Source organism: Pteropus medius, unplaced genomic scaffold (assembly GCF_902729225.1).
Source record: "Pteropus medius unplaced genomic scaffold, Ma_sr-lr_union100, whole genome shotgun sequence".
In the NCBI taxonomy this organism is placed as follows: domain Eukaryota; kingdom Metazoa; phylum Chordata; class Mammalia; order Chiroptera; family Pteropodidae; genus Pteropus; species Pteropus medius.
In genome coordinates this window covers 20,255,242-20,271,868 of record NW_024354502.1, presented here as the reverse complement: position 1 = coordinate 20,271,868, position 16,627 = coordinate 20,255,242, and the positions used below count along the sequence as shown (strand labels likewise).

Below are 16,627 nucleotides of genomic sequence, written 5' to 3'. Positions count from 1 at the left end.
GAGCAGGGATTATTAAAACAGATTATTAAAATTGACAGATTAAGGTCCCACCCACATGATTCTAATGGGAGGACTGCAGTCCTACATTCTTTCATGTGACTCATTTAAAAAGTTACTTCAATTTTTCTTTCTTCCCTTAGCCAAACATGGGTACCTACAAACTAGATTTGTTGGTCACTAAGCCCCCAGATGAGGAATTCCCACGCGAGACCCTATCGAATTGTTAAAGAGCGGTGAGTTCCGATTCCTGGCACCGAGTGCTGCCTTGTTCCAGGCAATGACATCACCTCCCAGAGCAGGAGCACAGTGAACCCTAATTAAAGGCTCTCCTTTCTCCCAGATTTCTAAGGAGATTCTTGAAACTGGGCCCCTCATTTTTGTCCCGTGCCGTTTCCTCTGTTCACAGGGATTTGAAGATTAAACCGATTTCGGTGTGCTGCAAAGGGCTCTCTCATGTGACCGCAGAGGATCACTTGAGCGTAAAGATGCTCCTTAGCTCTTTGAAAACTGAGTTTCCTTTTTGTTTCTTTCCCCTGGAACACCATACAATTCCCTTGCACCTTCCTTCCCCCCAATTTCTATGCTTCACTCCTCTCGTGGTTTACAAAGTACCTCAGATGAAGGAGACTTCTTTCCATGAACCCTTTTTTAATCCCTCTGCTGCAACCAAGCCTTTTGGAATGATCTGGAGTCAGTGAAAATGTTCCTCCCCCCTCACGGCCAGCATTGTTCAGTCATCCAACAAATGGAGAAATCCACAGCTAGCCCATCCCCCTATCTCTAGGATTAAAAAGAAAAAGCTATTATAATTCAGTAATATGAAATGCTGCCTCTCCTGGGTTACTCTTTGTTGCCCTCTAGACTAGCACCTCTGCCTTGCAGAAGTAGAGTGATTATTCTCTGGGGCGGGGCCTACCTTGCCCCTCCTTCCACCTTCCGCCCTGAGTTGCAGGAAGGGCTTCGGAGACTGGCTAGCTCAGCCCTCTGCCTTGTGAGATCAGTGGTGAACTTTCTTCCTGCATTTTGGGCTTGGGGAGGAACTTACAGAGAGAGAGTTGTTGCAGTTTTAGAGGCCCAAGGACACAGATCAGGGATGTGTTTTCATCTTCGTTAACACATTTTCCCTATGGGATTGGGATGTGCAGGTCTGAGACCCGGTGGGGCCGGGCTGGGAGCAGAGAGGCTGACAGACGCCGTGGATCTGTGCATCTCAGATTCACATTCCACTAAATACTAAATTGCTACGTACCGAGCACTGCTGGATTAGGAGATGCAAAGGTGGGCTTTGAACTCATGTCCCTCTGAGTTCAGAGTCCATGCTCTTAACCATCCCAACAGAGGAAATCTGTAATTTTTTTTTTTTTTTGGACCAAAGCATGCTATGATTTTCTTTCTCAAAGAAACCTATAGGGCACAAGATATATAGATCCAGAAAGAAAGAAAACAAATGATCAGCCCCATTTCCTTGAGCAAAACAGTTTAATCAAGTCACCCTCTGTGTCCCATCTGTGTCCCTCTCCCCACCAGCAAAGGTGGGCTTACTAGTCCAACATTTCTAGCACACAGGTCTCTCCCTATCCATGTCTTTGGTTGCCCTGCTATATTACCTGTTGATATCATACAAATCTTTGACCAGAATGGATATGAGACGTGAAGACTATTTGGATTCCTTGCCCTCTTCAACTGTGTGTGTGTGTGTGTTAGCTTAACATTAGTGATCACATCATTTGCATAACTACTGCCTCCATATTACTTGAAGATCAGTACGTGCTTTCTAATATTACAACTCTGAGGCATATCATTGTTTTTTTTTTCTCCTTACCTTTACACATTTATTCTCCATTTTCCCCACTTATCTCTAGCTCCTTTCCCTGGTGTCCAAAATTTCATTTTTATACTCATTTATGTTATTTCCATACACTTTTCTCTTATGTATTTTTTTTTCTGTTTTGAATAGTGAAGACTATTCACTGTGTACTCTTTTTTGCAACACTATGCGGGAAGCAGAGCATAAAAAAAAATTCAAAGCCAGAATGACAATTATTATCAGAGAAAATAAAGGTTGCAAAAGGCACACAATGGCTATCTACTTTGTTTGCAACTTAACAAATCAAATAAACTAAAACCCATATTTACCAAGCTGGTAAATTGGAAGTAAATATTTACACGTGAGCAATATTCATTTTATGGAGTCCTCTAACTTTGGGTCCCTTTGGATGCTTTAAAAGAATTAGGATTTACACAAGGGCTTTTTGACATTGCGAGAAAATGCAAGGTGAGGGGTGCATGTTGATATTGCCTCTGAGCCTCATTCCTCTTTATATTTTTGCTTTATTTATTGGCTTTGTGCCTGATTTTGCTCTAATACCCAGGAGGTACCATAGAACAACTGAGATCCAGTGTGAAGAGTAGAACATGGATGTGCTAAGATGAGTCGGCTGGCCGAGCAGGGAAATATAAGTGAAAGTTGGGAGTAAAAAGTTCTCTCCTCTATTTGTAAGTCCATTCTTCAGGAAGGAGATGAAGTTGGTGTCGTGCCCAGGCACCGCCCTGCAGCTGCCCCGTACATAAGGGCATTCACTGTGGCTCGTGTCAAGGCTTGCTTCACATTGTGAAATATAACTAGAGTTGCCATATAGGATGACTTACTTTTTCCATGTGAAGTCCAGGTTTCTTTCCTGTATGGGTCGACCCTTTCTCTTCCCACTGCTGTCTTTTCAAGGTACAACTTGTGGTCAACAAGGCAGCCTAGCTTTGCTCCATCAGCTGTTGATGGATAGGAAAAACAGCCTCTGTCCTCATCTCAATTTAAGTAGTTCAAAAGACAGGATGGTGAGAATGGCAGTGCTTTGTTACAGCCTATGAAAGGTAGTAAATTGGAGAAAATATAGATGTTCTTGTACACTGCAAATTATTCAGTCTCTTTGAGTGGAAAATAAGGCTATGCTAATTAAAAGGCTGACTTGAAATTCATTACCAAATCATGGCAAATCCATTAAATTACCCCAAATCTATTATTCTGCTCTCTCCTTCCTTCACTCTTTCTTTCAACATTTCTTTTTGTTCTAAAATATTTAATTGGATTTTATTGGGCTCTCACTGTGTGTCAAGCACAGTGCCTTAGAAAATTACAGTTTTGTAGTGTTGATAAATCAATCACGCTTTCTAAGGGGATGTTTCTGAACGGATTGTGCTCTCTTTCTGCTAAACTCCAGGGAGAAGAGAAGATATGTAAATATTGATTTTCGGGATGAGAAGAGAAGCAAAAGACTGGCCGAAGGTGGCCATACTCCTGATGCCCTGTGGGTTCATGACCCAGTTCGTCCCCCAGCCTGTCCCCACCTCCTGCCAGCACTTGGGGCATTCTCTCTCTGCTGATAAGCCAGTCTCAAATGAAATGGGGTTGATAGATATTACTGATTAAAAAAAAGTTACATTCTACTGTTTTGCCTAAGTTGAGCCCAATTTTAAACAGATTATCTTATGGAAGGTTAGAGACTATTAAAGGACATCTTCTGTGATCTCAAAAGTAAAGAAAAGGTTGGGGGAAGCTCTTGGGAGGGCTCTTAAAAGGTTGAGATACACATTTTGAAGCAGGGCAAATGGCATTTTATGTGTTTGTTGGGGCGTGGTATGGGTGATGGAGGCTTTAAAAGGGAAAGGTAAACATTTGCTGGAGTCTTCGGTATTGAACTTAAATAAAGTCATGCTTTTGTTCCAGTTTTATAAGGTAATGGATGGCAGGAAAAGCTGTAAAGCTAGAGTTAATTCATATATAGAAGGAATAGTCTTCGGAAGGCATCTTGCCGAAGTTATCAACAGCTTAATCTTTTGTTAGAATGAGAGTATCCATGGTTTCTGACTTGAATTCTGCTTAGGGCTCTGTAACTTACATGCGTGAACTGCCGTGTGTATGCAGAGAGTTAGATTACAGACTTGAATTTCATGGACTGATGTGTGTATGCGTATGTGTGTGTCTGTGTGATGTGTGTATGCGTATGTGTGTGTCTGTGTGAGTGTGCACCACGCTAATATTTGTTCAGTGATTACCATATGCCAGGCATTCTGCCAGGTGCTTTTTATACATCATGTAGTATTCATATTTTTAAGTGGATATAATTTTTTATTTAAATAATGAAGAATTTGAATCCCAGATCGGTTGGCTAAGCTTGCCTAAGGTTGCACAGCTAATGCACGGCAGAACTGGAATTCTCACCGTGGGCTGTTCGAAGCATTTGCTCTTTCCACAATGCCTTTTCGTATTGGGAGGATCTAGTAGTAATATCTTATACATTATCTCTGGCAAAAGGGCAGTCATTCCTTTAAAGCATTATACCTGCTGCATATCATGCACTGGGCCAGGCAGTGAGAATTCATGGACAGAGCATCTGCTGTCAGAGAACATTTGGGCTAGGGAGGGAGGAAACTGAGACATAGCTATAAATAACTGCAGTACGAGGTAGAAAATAACGGCTCTAATGAAAATAGAGTTAAAGTGCTAGGAGAGTTCTGGAGAGGGAGATAACTATGATGTTTATTTTTAAAACATTCTCCCAACTTTTTATTTTTATAAATTTCAAATGAAAGGTGAAAGATGACTACAATTAATACCACATACCCTTCACGTAGATTGACCCATTGTTAGTATTTTGCCAGATTTGATTGACCGCTCTCCCTTTCACACACATATGCACATGCGTACACACACACCCTATACTTTACTTCTAAATACTTCAGCGTGTAGCGAGATCGCCTTCCTGTGGGGTCAGGGGAGACATGAGGGAGGATGTAACACGTGGGCTGTGTCTTAAGGGTCAGGTAGAATTCAGACATGTGGAAGTCGGAAGGAAGCAGCACATGCTAGGTGGAAGAATGGGTGCTCAGAGGTGCAGCCTGTGGGAAGCACAAGAAAGGCAAGGATTGTGAAGCGCAGGATAGAAGTTAGCGCTGTTTTAAAAGAGAGGATCGCCGGAGTCCCGAGGAATGATGAGATTGATGGGGGAGAGTGTTAGCGGGGTGGGCAAAAGAGTGTCAAGGATGGGACTTTAAACCCACCCCATTTAGAGCATTTGGAGGAAGAAGGACCAGAGAAGGAAGGGGTGGTTGGTACGGAGAGTACAGAGGAAGGTGGTGGGGAGAGGAAAAGGAGAAGGAGGAACTGGCCAACGAAGTCAGTGCTATAGGCAGTGGCTTCTCCTATCCTGAGTCTCCACGTGCAGTATCAGCCTCAACTGGGAAACTGTTAGAAATGCAGACTTGGACCTCTGCCTCAGACCTTCCGAACTGGAAACTCTGGGGGTAGAGCCTTGCTATCTATATTTTAACAAGACCCCCCCGGATGCATACTAAATTAGAGATCTCCTGCTTATAAGGTTGCTATTGGGAAGGCTGACCTTGGAGAAAGCAATTCTAGTGAAATAGTAAAGACAAAATTCAGATTAAATATAGTCAATGACACGACCTGTAGTACTGCCAGGAATTTATATGTTCACATGTGTGTAAAAGCCATGTTGAAACACATGCATTGCATCATTGTTATAAGATGAAATATATGAAACATAAAAATATAGAATATATATGAAAAAACTGGAAAAAAACTAATGTTAAAGAAGTCGTCGCTCCGTATTTCATGGCTCTTTAAAAAAGAGAGAAAAAGCTATCTTCAAAATTTATTGTCAAAACAAGATGAAGAACTATGTTTACTATGCTACCATTTGTATAAAAAAAGAAAAGGATCTGTGTTCTGTCTGTCCATAGAATATTTCTAGAAGGATATGCAAGAAACTGTGAAGGATACACAAGAAACTGTTGGTCGATTGAGGAACAATGATAGTAAACTCCTTTGGATTTTCATGGCACTTTATGGTTTAAAACATGATCTCATTTTAAGTGTCATGGTATTAAGGTAGAGATTATTATCTCTATTTAAAAGATAAGGCACGTGAGGCCCAGGAAGTTTAAATAATTAGTCCAAGGCCATAGTGCTAGCATTTGCACCAGGTACATACTTTTTTGAGCCTCTTGTACATTTTTTTCTTGCTGTACTTTCCTCTCATTTTGCCGATCAGCTCCATTGAAAGCTCTGTCTTTCTTCTTACAAAACTTCACTTGTGAGTTGATCTCATTTAATCCCTGTTTCTGAGGCTCTTAGCTCCCACAGACTCCTCTTTTTTTGCAGACTCTTACATTCATTCTTCTTATTGTGTGAACACCTCCTCGCATTTGGAAGAACACCTCTGCTGGGCCCTGCTGCCCACTTCCCGTGTCCTGTCCATCCTTCCTTCCTCTGCCCAAATTCTCAGCGAAGGTGCCTCCTCTTCATATTCACGTTGTGTCTGACCTGCCCCAGCAATCTAGTTTCCCATCCTTCCCTCCACTAGTCCAGCCTCTGGAAGGGGTGCACACCCTCTTTACTTCTGAACCTGATGACTTTTCTCGGCCCTCACTCTCCATGTCCTCTCTGTAACCTGGATATTGGATACTGTGGCCACAGTTCTATCTTCTCTTGGCTTCAAGGATACACTCTTGACCTCATCAAATGTTCATTAGTTGATCACAGTGATACAAGCATCTTGGCTGGCCTCTTCCCTCATCAACCTCCTTTTTCAGGCCTCTTAAGCTCCTTAATACAAACCCTCCTCTCCCGTTATTAGGCTGGTCTCTTTCTTCCAGCTCAGGACTCCAGTAGGAAATCTTCCCTGGCTAACTTGTTGAGCTTTCTCCTTTTCATCAAGTTCTGACGGCATGTGTAGTCTGCAATATTTAACTTAGTGTCTAATTATATACCTTATACAACAGGTAAAACTGTTAGATCCCACTTTTTCCTTGAGGGCAGGATGCTACTATAGATTTCTACACCTCTCATAGCATCCTCTATACATAGCATCCTCCGTGTTTGTGTGTGTGTATGTCTGTGTGTACAGACAGACACACATACTGAATATATAGTTGGTGCTGATTTTATGTTTGTTGATATAAGGACAAATAATATTTTTTGAGGATAAACCTGGTCAGACCAGCTAACCCTACTGTATTATCTTGACAACTTGAGCTACTCAAAACAATCTCAGCTCTTAGGAGGTTTTGCTTATGAAAGCAAGAGCATGGATGAAGATGGAAATGTGTATTTAGAAAAGTAATCTTATCTTAATTCATTGGACAAATATTTGTCGAGTATCTACCATGGGCCTGGCATTGAGACTAGAGTGAGCCCGAGGGAGACAAGAGGCCTCCTCTTAGGGGTTTACGGCCTCATGGAGCAGACCTGACAATTCAGCACTAAACAGATAAACAATGAGATAAATTCAAATAATGTTAAGCAGTATGAAGAAAATAGAAAAGAGCAGTGTGGTAGCGTGTGCTATAGGCCATGGGCTGAGGCTGGAAGAGGAGGAGGAACTCAGCTCTAGATGGGTGGTCAAAGCAGGTAGTTCTGAAGAGTTGACATTGGACTGAATGAGAAGAAGGAGCTGGCAATGTGAGGATCTGTGGGGACAGCACTGGAGGTAGAGGGCAGAGCAAACAGCAAAGGCTGTCAACTGGGAACACACTTAGTATGTTCTAGAAATGGAAAATAAAATGAGTACTGAAAGAATATAAAAAAAACTATGGTAGAATATGTGAGTAAACCAAATGCATGTGTGTGTACACAGATGTAAAGGAGAAAGTAAAGAAATATATTATCAGATTTTAAATCATTCCCTAAAAGTGCTGTATAAATGGAGGCATCAGGAAATCTAGAAGTTTCTTAGATCCTCAACAAAAAACAAGCTCTTTGCAGGCAGGGAATCTGTCTTGTCATTCTTGTGTCCCACCTCCTGGCATAGTGCCAGGCAGTTGATAAATATTTGATGAATTAAAGCATGAAGAAACAAATAAATACCCAAGACTGAGATTTCGTATGTTAATATTATCTACTTTTAGTTTATCTTTCTGTCTTCTTTGGCATTGCATCCGCACCCAAATACAATCATATAAAGTGGAAGAAAAGTGCTGAAATGTAAGAAAACCGTCTTTAAGGTCTTTAATAATTCCAAGAACCAAGAAGTAGGGAAATTGGCAAGAGCACACTTACGTATTTATATATTTTTAATGTTTTAGAGTAAAAATGATGATTTTATGGTGTACAACATGACCCTGTAATTCAGAAGCTAATACATATGCCATTTCTTGGAAAAGAGCTCTTCAGAGTCTCAACCTTAGGAAATAAATAGCTTTCGTGGTCTTTAATCAGAAAGATCTTGATAATGCAAAATACAATTGCTTAAAGAGGAAAATAAATACTTTCTGTTAAATCATGGATTTTATGCTTTTTTTAACCCCCAAATTGCTTTGTAAATCAAAGGTAGCCTCATTTATTTTAGTGGCGGCACTCAGAAAAATCCTAGGAGTTAATAATTAACTTAATGTAGCAATTCTAAAGCCCATCATTGATCTGTGTTTATTTTAATAAATCTTACTACACCTAGCACACAACTGAGACGTATTATAACCTGGGCAAAGTCACTTGTCTTGTGTAGGAACTACAAATAGGAATTGTAATTCATATGTAGAAATGTGACTTTATTTTTAAAAATGTTAATTGTCCTAAGACTTCCTCTATTTCTGGAAAGGTCTTGGTGCATTTAGAAACAATCTTTCTATCGGAATCAATCTTTGAACCAATGACAAAATTTAAAATGTATCTATTATCTGCCTGGATGCACCTGATTTAATGAATATTTTTTCTAAAAAATAAAGTAGGAACTGTTAGAATTATAGGAAATTATAACTGAGGTTCTGAAAATATTATATGAACATATGTAATATTTATAACTCTTGGGTGACAGGGACATTGTTTGCCACATTTATGTGCTCTTTACATAATCAGGGCTCCTACTGAAGTTAAAAAGAACTTTCCATGCTTGACATCTGGATGAACATTTGTTGGAGAAAAGTATACCTTTCCCTAAGTTTTCTGTAATACATGTTCACAAATAGTGCTTTGTAGATAAACTTTCAAGAAATTTGATCTCATATATGCCTGCTGTGCATGGAGCTGGGACATGGTTGGGTTTGCAAGATGAAACAAATTAATGCTTATCGGTTCTCAAGCCAATGTTTTAGTTAATGTCTTTCTATGCCTTCCCACCCCTGCCCGTTCCCCCAACCCGCCAACTGCAGTTAAAGTTCAACCATTTGGGTTTTGAGTGCAGCACAGCGAGACTATGATTGATATCACCAGGTACTCAAACTGTGCTTTGCTATTGGGTCAGGCAGCCAGGCAAAAGGAAAGCAGTGCCAACCCTATTATAAATCTTTGTCTGTTAGGATGACTCTGGGAGGCGAATACGATGTAGCTAAAAAGGCAAATTCTAGTGTTGTTTATTTTTTTATAGAATCAGGATGCCATGAATCAAAGACAACCCATTGGACCCTTTATTAAAGGACCTTTATGAAGGAGATGTAGCCTGTCTCCTGGTCGTCTAGCATTGTAGCTCATTTGACCTTTAAAGACCTTTTCTACTAGGTGGCTGATTGTTATCGCTCCTCCAAGGAGGATTTAGTCTATTTATTGTAGTATATTGCCAGTAAGCATTGTTATTTCAGGGGGTCTGTTCCAGTCAAGTGGCCTTTGTAAATATATACGTTCCATCAGCCCAGCTCTCTTAGTCGAGACTTAGAGCTGACAAGGCCACAATGAATACTTTTTCCTGCCTGTCTGAGTATATGTCCGCTGTGAGTGATGTATGGATAAATCAATGAGCCAACCATGAATCTTAATAGCATGGGAAATATTCATCAGAACACTTTTCTCTTCTGGCTTCTATAGTACTAGGCAAGCTTAATGAGGAAGTAGAAAATAACCAGTGTGGGTTGAGGCCCTTGTGAGTTACAGCACCAACCGGAAGATTTGTATATAGAATACATGGCCAAAAACACGGACAACTGCGTAGCTCACCAGAGTGGTCATTGGTTTGCCAACATAAAATTATATTTATACATTCTGACCAAGATAATCCCACTGTTAGTAATAACAATAAAAGAAAGTCAAGTGTTCCTAAGAAAGTATGCTTTTATTTTTTGACCTGAAGATCAGTGTTTGATGAAGTTACTGTAATCTTTAGGGCACCGTCATGTTGTCTCTCTCTCCATTTAGCCCCTGACTTCTCTGATTGCCAGGATCATAATTAGTGCGCTTGCGCTAGTACTTCGCACAGCCTCAGAGACATGGTAGGTATTTTAAAAGGTTTGTTGCATGAATGAATGTTCTCTGCAATTAGGGCAGCAGACAGAATTTTCTGTCTCCTTTTACCTAGCATGTTCAGTAGGAGAATCAGGCATATTCTTTCCTAGCAGTCCTCATCACTCAGGGCCCCTGAATCGTTTGATATTCGCTCTTTTTCTCTACCATTCTTAAATAATACATGATGGAATCCATTGTCTTATACCATTGTCTGTGTGGGTTTTGTATTTCACTCGTGTCCTCCAGGTTCTGTGTTCTGTTCTGTGTTCTCATGGCCTCCGACCACATCTCACTTTGGAGAGTTTTGACCACCCATGTTGGTCATTGCCCATCTGTCTTCCCTTTGGACTGTCTGCTCTGTGAGGCAGGGAGCTGAGTTTCTTTATCTGCAGGTTCTAACATTGAGTTTGACCCATTGTGGGCTTGTGTTGATGTTTATAGGATGAATGAATGAGTGAACTAATAAAAGGAATGAATGAATGAAATGAATGTATCTGTGGCACTTGTTTTCAGATGTTGACCAGAAAAAAGAGAGCCTGTGGCACAAGGCACAAAGTTGTTGTAATTAGCATGTCCCTAAGACCAGTCATCTGGCCTTGAATGCAATTGATGTGTGATGCCTTGCTAATGTGTCTCTTATTGGCAGGGAAGGAGCTCAAAAAAAATTGTTTTTTAATGATCTTTGTATAGATATAGCACTAAAAGTGAGATACATATTGTTTTTTAGGTAGAACTCACGCCAAAATACTCTTCCCCTCCCCCATTTCAAGCCACAAGTCAAACATTTTTCTCTTGATAGGCCTGAGATATCTTTCATTAGTATTTTTGTGAAATCAATTCTTGTGCCACTTTTATATATCTAATTGTACTTCGGCACATTTTAAGGTTTTAAAAAATGTATATTGACATCTCTTGAGATACTTTATTGCTGAAACTCGATCTGTTTTTTTGTTAACACAAAAATCTATCTAGAAAGAAGGGATCATCTGCATGCCTTGCACAGTGGAATCTCTTATGACTTATAAACTGTCTCTAAGATTTTTGTTTACAGGTGTTTCCATTTTAGCAGGTGTGCTGATCTGCAGTGTATGTGCTACATACAAATACATGTGTTCTGAATCTTTTAATCTTATTGATATACTTTCACAACTGTGTTTCCAAGGAATAAAGATTATTCTTGCTTAAAAAAATTTTTTGTGTAAATTACCAAAAGCATATAGGCATAGAGCTTGAAATGAATTAGATCATGCCTGGCGGTTAAATAAAAACTTTGAATGATCTTTAAATTTTAAAATACAGCCCGTGGCAGTGGGTCTTTGCTCTCTGCAGAACTATTCTCTGTGGTGTTGCTGTGATGCTAAAGGCTTCAGATCAAGGGTTTGAAGGTGAATAAAAATGTAAGGGGACCAAGTAAAACATGGGCCAAATAATACATTTCATGAAATGGCTTTCAGAATCCATAAATGTACAATTTTAAAACAATGAGTGATTTAAAATTTTATGTTAAGTAAAAATAATAGATATGGTGTCAGATGAAAATAATACGAAGAGTATAATACTATACTCAAGAGTATAAAAACAATACTCCTGATTTTTCCCAGAGACCATCTCTTAATATTCATGGAGTTACCACATAAATTTAGGTGCCTTACTTATATCTCTACTTCATGAAATATGAACTTTAAATGGTATATAGATACTGACATCTACCTACTATGTAAAATGAGGATAAATTAGTCATTTATACTCCTCTCTCTATTTCTCCCAATATTTTATAATAAAATTATTATTTTTAGTTTTTCTGTTGCTCAGTACTATAATCTTTACTAATTTTCTTGAGTTTCCTTTTCTTTTTGGATGCATGTAATTTCTGTTGTACCTCTTGAGGCTCCATGTCGTAAGCTGAGGATGCCGGTGCCTTTACTACATTTCTGTCTTCCTGTTTCATGTCTTCCCTTTGCCAGCTCCTCTTTTACTTTTTCACTTTTTGTATAATAGTATTTACATTTTGTCCTTCAGGAAAAGATTTAAAAAGTCATCTGAAGGGAAACTTGAAAACCGATGACAATTAAGGACTTGCCTGAAGTTTCTTAGCCAGGAAACGTTAGAGTTAGGACTAAATCTTGGAGCTTTGACTCCCAATCTAGTGGGTTTTTTACAGATAAACTCATCGATTCATTCATCAGATGTTTATTGACTGCCTGTGCTCCACCATGCACTACATTAGGTAATACAGAAATAATAAGAAATATAGAAATAATAAGAAATACAGAAATACAGAAATGATAAGAAATGGTCTTAAATCTTAATAGTCAAGTAGGAGAAGCAGATATGTAAAGAAATAAGTTTCAGTGTAATAATGCTCAAAGGAAGGTGTTATCTAGTTTTGTTTTGTTTTGTTTGTTTGTTTGTTTGTTTTTAATCTAACAGGCCAGAGATTAGAGAAGTGATAGCTTTAATATGTTGAAAAGACAGTGTTTTACCAAGCTAACTTATGCATGTTTCAAAAATAAGACTACTGGTCTACTCTAAGGAAAGTAATTTTAATTGTTTCAAGATTAAATATGAAAGTAAAAATTTTTATATATTTATAATTAGAAATTACATAATTTATCATATTTTATGTGCGCAATGTTTTTACGTCAGAGCATCCAAATATTCTTCAGTTGTCTTTACATATTGGTTTAGTGTTTTGATTTCGAGTCTAAGCCTTATGCATTTTTTATATATCTTTTTTATGGTGACTTATGAACTTTTTCCTTTCTTTCTCTCTCCCTCAGATTTTCATCACCGTCAATTGCCTGAGTACAGATTTCTCCTCCCAAAAAGGAGTGAAAGGACTTCCTTTGATGATTCAGATTGATACATACAGTTATAATAATCGTAGCAATAAACCCATTCATAGAGCTTATTGCCAGATCAAGGTCTTCTGTGACAAAGTGAGTAAAGATGACAGTTTGTCATAAAGGTATCTTTGTTATTAGATATTACTTATAACGACATTTCCCTCTTGTCACCTTCTGTCATCTGGTGATGTCAAAATAATCACCGTATCGATCACAGTGGGAGTGGTAATCTTTCACTCTCAGTTCCTATCAAATATCTAGGGAGTCAACTGTATTTTTTTGTCAGTCATTTTTACCACTAATTTAATGACTGATTGACATTGTACTGTGCTATGAATCTGATTCACTTAGATAATTAAGTGAATGTTCTGTCTCAGACACATCAGTGTAACCTTTATTATTCTGTAGGTCAAATGGGGTTTCATCTAGAGCTTTCTGGAATGGAATTGGCACCTATAAAATAAGTTTATTAGTAAACATGTACTCCAGAGGAGATACAGTTTTTGAATCTTCCTGAATCCCACCATAAGAGACAAAGCAATTAGAATAGCAAAGACTAAAATCCGTGATTATGTTACAAGGGATCCTTACACATCCCAAATATAAGTGGGACTAAGCATCAACAATTTCATACTTGGGTGTTATCAGCATCTTTAGGGAAAGCGATGGGCCACTCGATTATCAAAGAACAGGACACCTACAGAATTGCCCAAAGTACTCACTGAAGAGTGAAGTGGGCCATCTGAGGACAGTATGTAAAATTGGAGTGAGAGGGTGTGGATTCTGTAGTCTCTAATTTGCTGGTTGGTGCAAAGGGACAGAACACTGAAGTGTTCTGGGCTATATGAACTCAGGAAAGTTATAAATCGAAGTTCCCTTCTCGGACAAAAACCCTGCTCTGAGAGAAATCTGCTGGGAGTTGGACAAAAAAAATTGGTGCAATGGAAAGAGAAGTTACAAATAAGGAGAGGAAAGGATACAGAATAGTCAGATTTCAAGAAATACAAAACTATTCTCTTTTAACCATTTTGTGAATATACCAGAAACAGGAGCATGAGAGCCACGAAGCTAGAAGAACTATCCTGGCCTACTCGTTTCATTTAGGAATGACCAACAGAAAAGAAAAATAGTTGAGCCACATATAATGTCTCATAAAAAGGATATTAAGATCAGACTGATTTCTCTGCCAGAAAAACATGCTCATAAAACAGGTGAAAATTGTAGCCTAATGTTCTGAAATGAGGTAAATGAAATTAAGAAAATAATAGAAGTTATGAAGATCAACATAAATCACAATTTGAAAAATTCAAGACATAAGATGTTTAGAGAACAGATTGATTTGAAGAGAGATGTGATAGAATTCAGGAAAGAATTTAGAAATAAAAGATTAAAATACTATAATCTATAAAGACTATACTAGAAGTAACACAAGAGTGAATAAACATAACAGATAATGCCTTAAGAGGAATACAAGTTGGGAAAGAACAAAATTTTTAAAATCAGAAGAAATGAAGAAAGAGATGTGAGAGAAAATAATAGGTATAGTAGAGAGGTAAAGAAGATCCAATATACATATAATAGGAATCTTTAAGGAAGAAAACCTAAACAATGGAGTAGCAAATGCTAAAGTGAATAAATCAGGGAAACTTAAAATAGAAAGTACACATATTTGAATGGCTCACAGTGCACTAGGGAAAACTGACCCAGGATAGCCAACACCAAATAGTTAAGAAAAAAGGAAAATATTTTTTTAACATCTAAGTAAAATAAAATAAATATTAAGTCACTTATAAGGAAACTTTATCCTCAGACTTTCAACAATAGCATCTTGTCAGAAGACAATGCTATTTAAGGTAATTAAGTAAAGAAAATGTGAGCCAAAGAATTTATATCCAGCTAAACTGATTTTCAAGTGTGAAAATTACAGGCAAAACCAAAAACAAACAAAAACCATCAAAATAATAATAATAATAATCAGCCCTACAAAAAACCAATGAGCAGAAATTCATAGAATAATCCTTTTTTGGGGAATCTAGTAGAGAACAAACTTTAGACAAACAATATGATTATAAAGGCATGGATAAATGGACTGATAGTAAGCATTGAGTATGTATTTACCTATCGATCTAGTTCTAAATGATGAGAGAGAGAGTAATGGCAATACGATATGTTCTGACAATGTAGACTTAGTACAATTACTTAAAAATTAGGGAAGATGGGGAGAGAATATGAAAAATAGAATAAGCCGCCTAACTGCATATAGATATTAACTGGATATAAAAGGATATGACTTTGGACTAGATCCTGGCGAGAGCAGAGAAAGGGGTAATAGAAGTGAGTAGCTAATTCAGTATTGCCCAGCGCTGTTAAAGGTGCTGCAGTCAGTTGTATCAAAAGTCTACTATGCCATTAAAATGTCTGAAAGTTCTGGTTTAGCAGTGATAGAGTATAAGGAGAAGTGGGCTTCTGTCAGCAGAGAGCAGAGATGGTCATGAGAAGAGAGAAGGAAATACCCTAACCAGAACTGCACTGGGTTTAGGGACAGACATACAGCATAGTGGTAAGTATCTATAAAATCTCAATAGCTTTTCAAATCGTGACAGTTGCATTTAGTGCCAATCATCTAGCTGTCAGAGCAGTAGAACACCCTCAGGGACAGTTAGCCAGTCTCCAGGATGCAGAGGCCAGTTAAGTCAATTGACACAGTTGTGTGGGTGAAAAAACAATGGGTCATCCAGCTTCAGTAACTTGTCCAAAGTCACACGGCGAAAAAGTAGAGGAGCTGGATACAAATACAGATCTGATTCTGAACTCGTATCCCTTGAATTGATAAATAACTTTACACGTGAAATACCAAAATCCAAAAACCTCAACAAAGAGCCAAGGTAGACTTTAAAAACAAAACAAAATAAATCTATTTATATCTTTAATTCAGCATATTAAACATTAAGAAAACATTTTCAAATAATGTACCTCATGGAATTTTTTAAGTATTTAAAAATAACTTGAATTTCCTTACTTTATTCCAGATATTTCAAGGGAGATTGTGGGATTCCCCTTCATGAATCTCCTTTTTGGAAGTGAGGAGTAAAATTAGGAGCAAGAAGAAAGGGAGGGAAGGATGGATGGAGGCACTGGGCAATTCATTTACCTTTATTTTGGTAGTTAGAGTTGAAAGTGGGAAAGAGAGGGTTTATAGGATGCTTATAGAATTATTTTTTCTACAGTGTTGATGTAATAAATACAAAAAAAAATGAGCAAAAATGAAGAATAAGGAGTGTTATATTGTTGTTCGCTTAAGCCATAAAATAGGGACATAAGAAACGAAGAGGGTAAATAAAGAAAATGATCGATTATACCTTTTATTTGAAAATATTTTTTAAATAAATTTTCATTCAGTTATTTTATCTCTAAAAAGGAGAGGGTAGAAAAGAGAGTTCTATGGGTTTATCCAAAGCATCTGTTTCTAAAAGTCATAGAAAGGTAATCTGCAGCAAGGAAAAAAACACACCTTATGGCTAAGAAAACACCTTATTTATGTGTGCTTGTTTATATA

At 38.1% G+C, this 16,627-nt stretch overlaps 1 protein-coding gene across 5 annotated transcripts in view; it reads left to right on the top strand.

Moving 5' to 3' along the window:
- Positions 1-16,627, top strand: part of GRHL2 (grainyhead like transcription factor 2) — a 152,920-nt gene that overhangs the window by 94,285 nt on the left and 42,008 nt on the right. For all 5 annotated transcript variants that reach the window (XM_039853623.1, XM_039853622.1, XM_039853626.1 and 2 more), the window contains exon 9: positions 13,006-13,164. In XM_039853623.1, the coding sequence (XP_039709557.1) occupies positions 13,006-13,164 (159 nt within the window). The remainder of the gene's footprint in view (positions 1-13,005; positions 13,165-16,627) is intronic.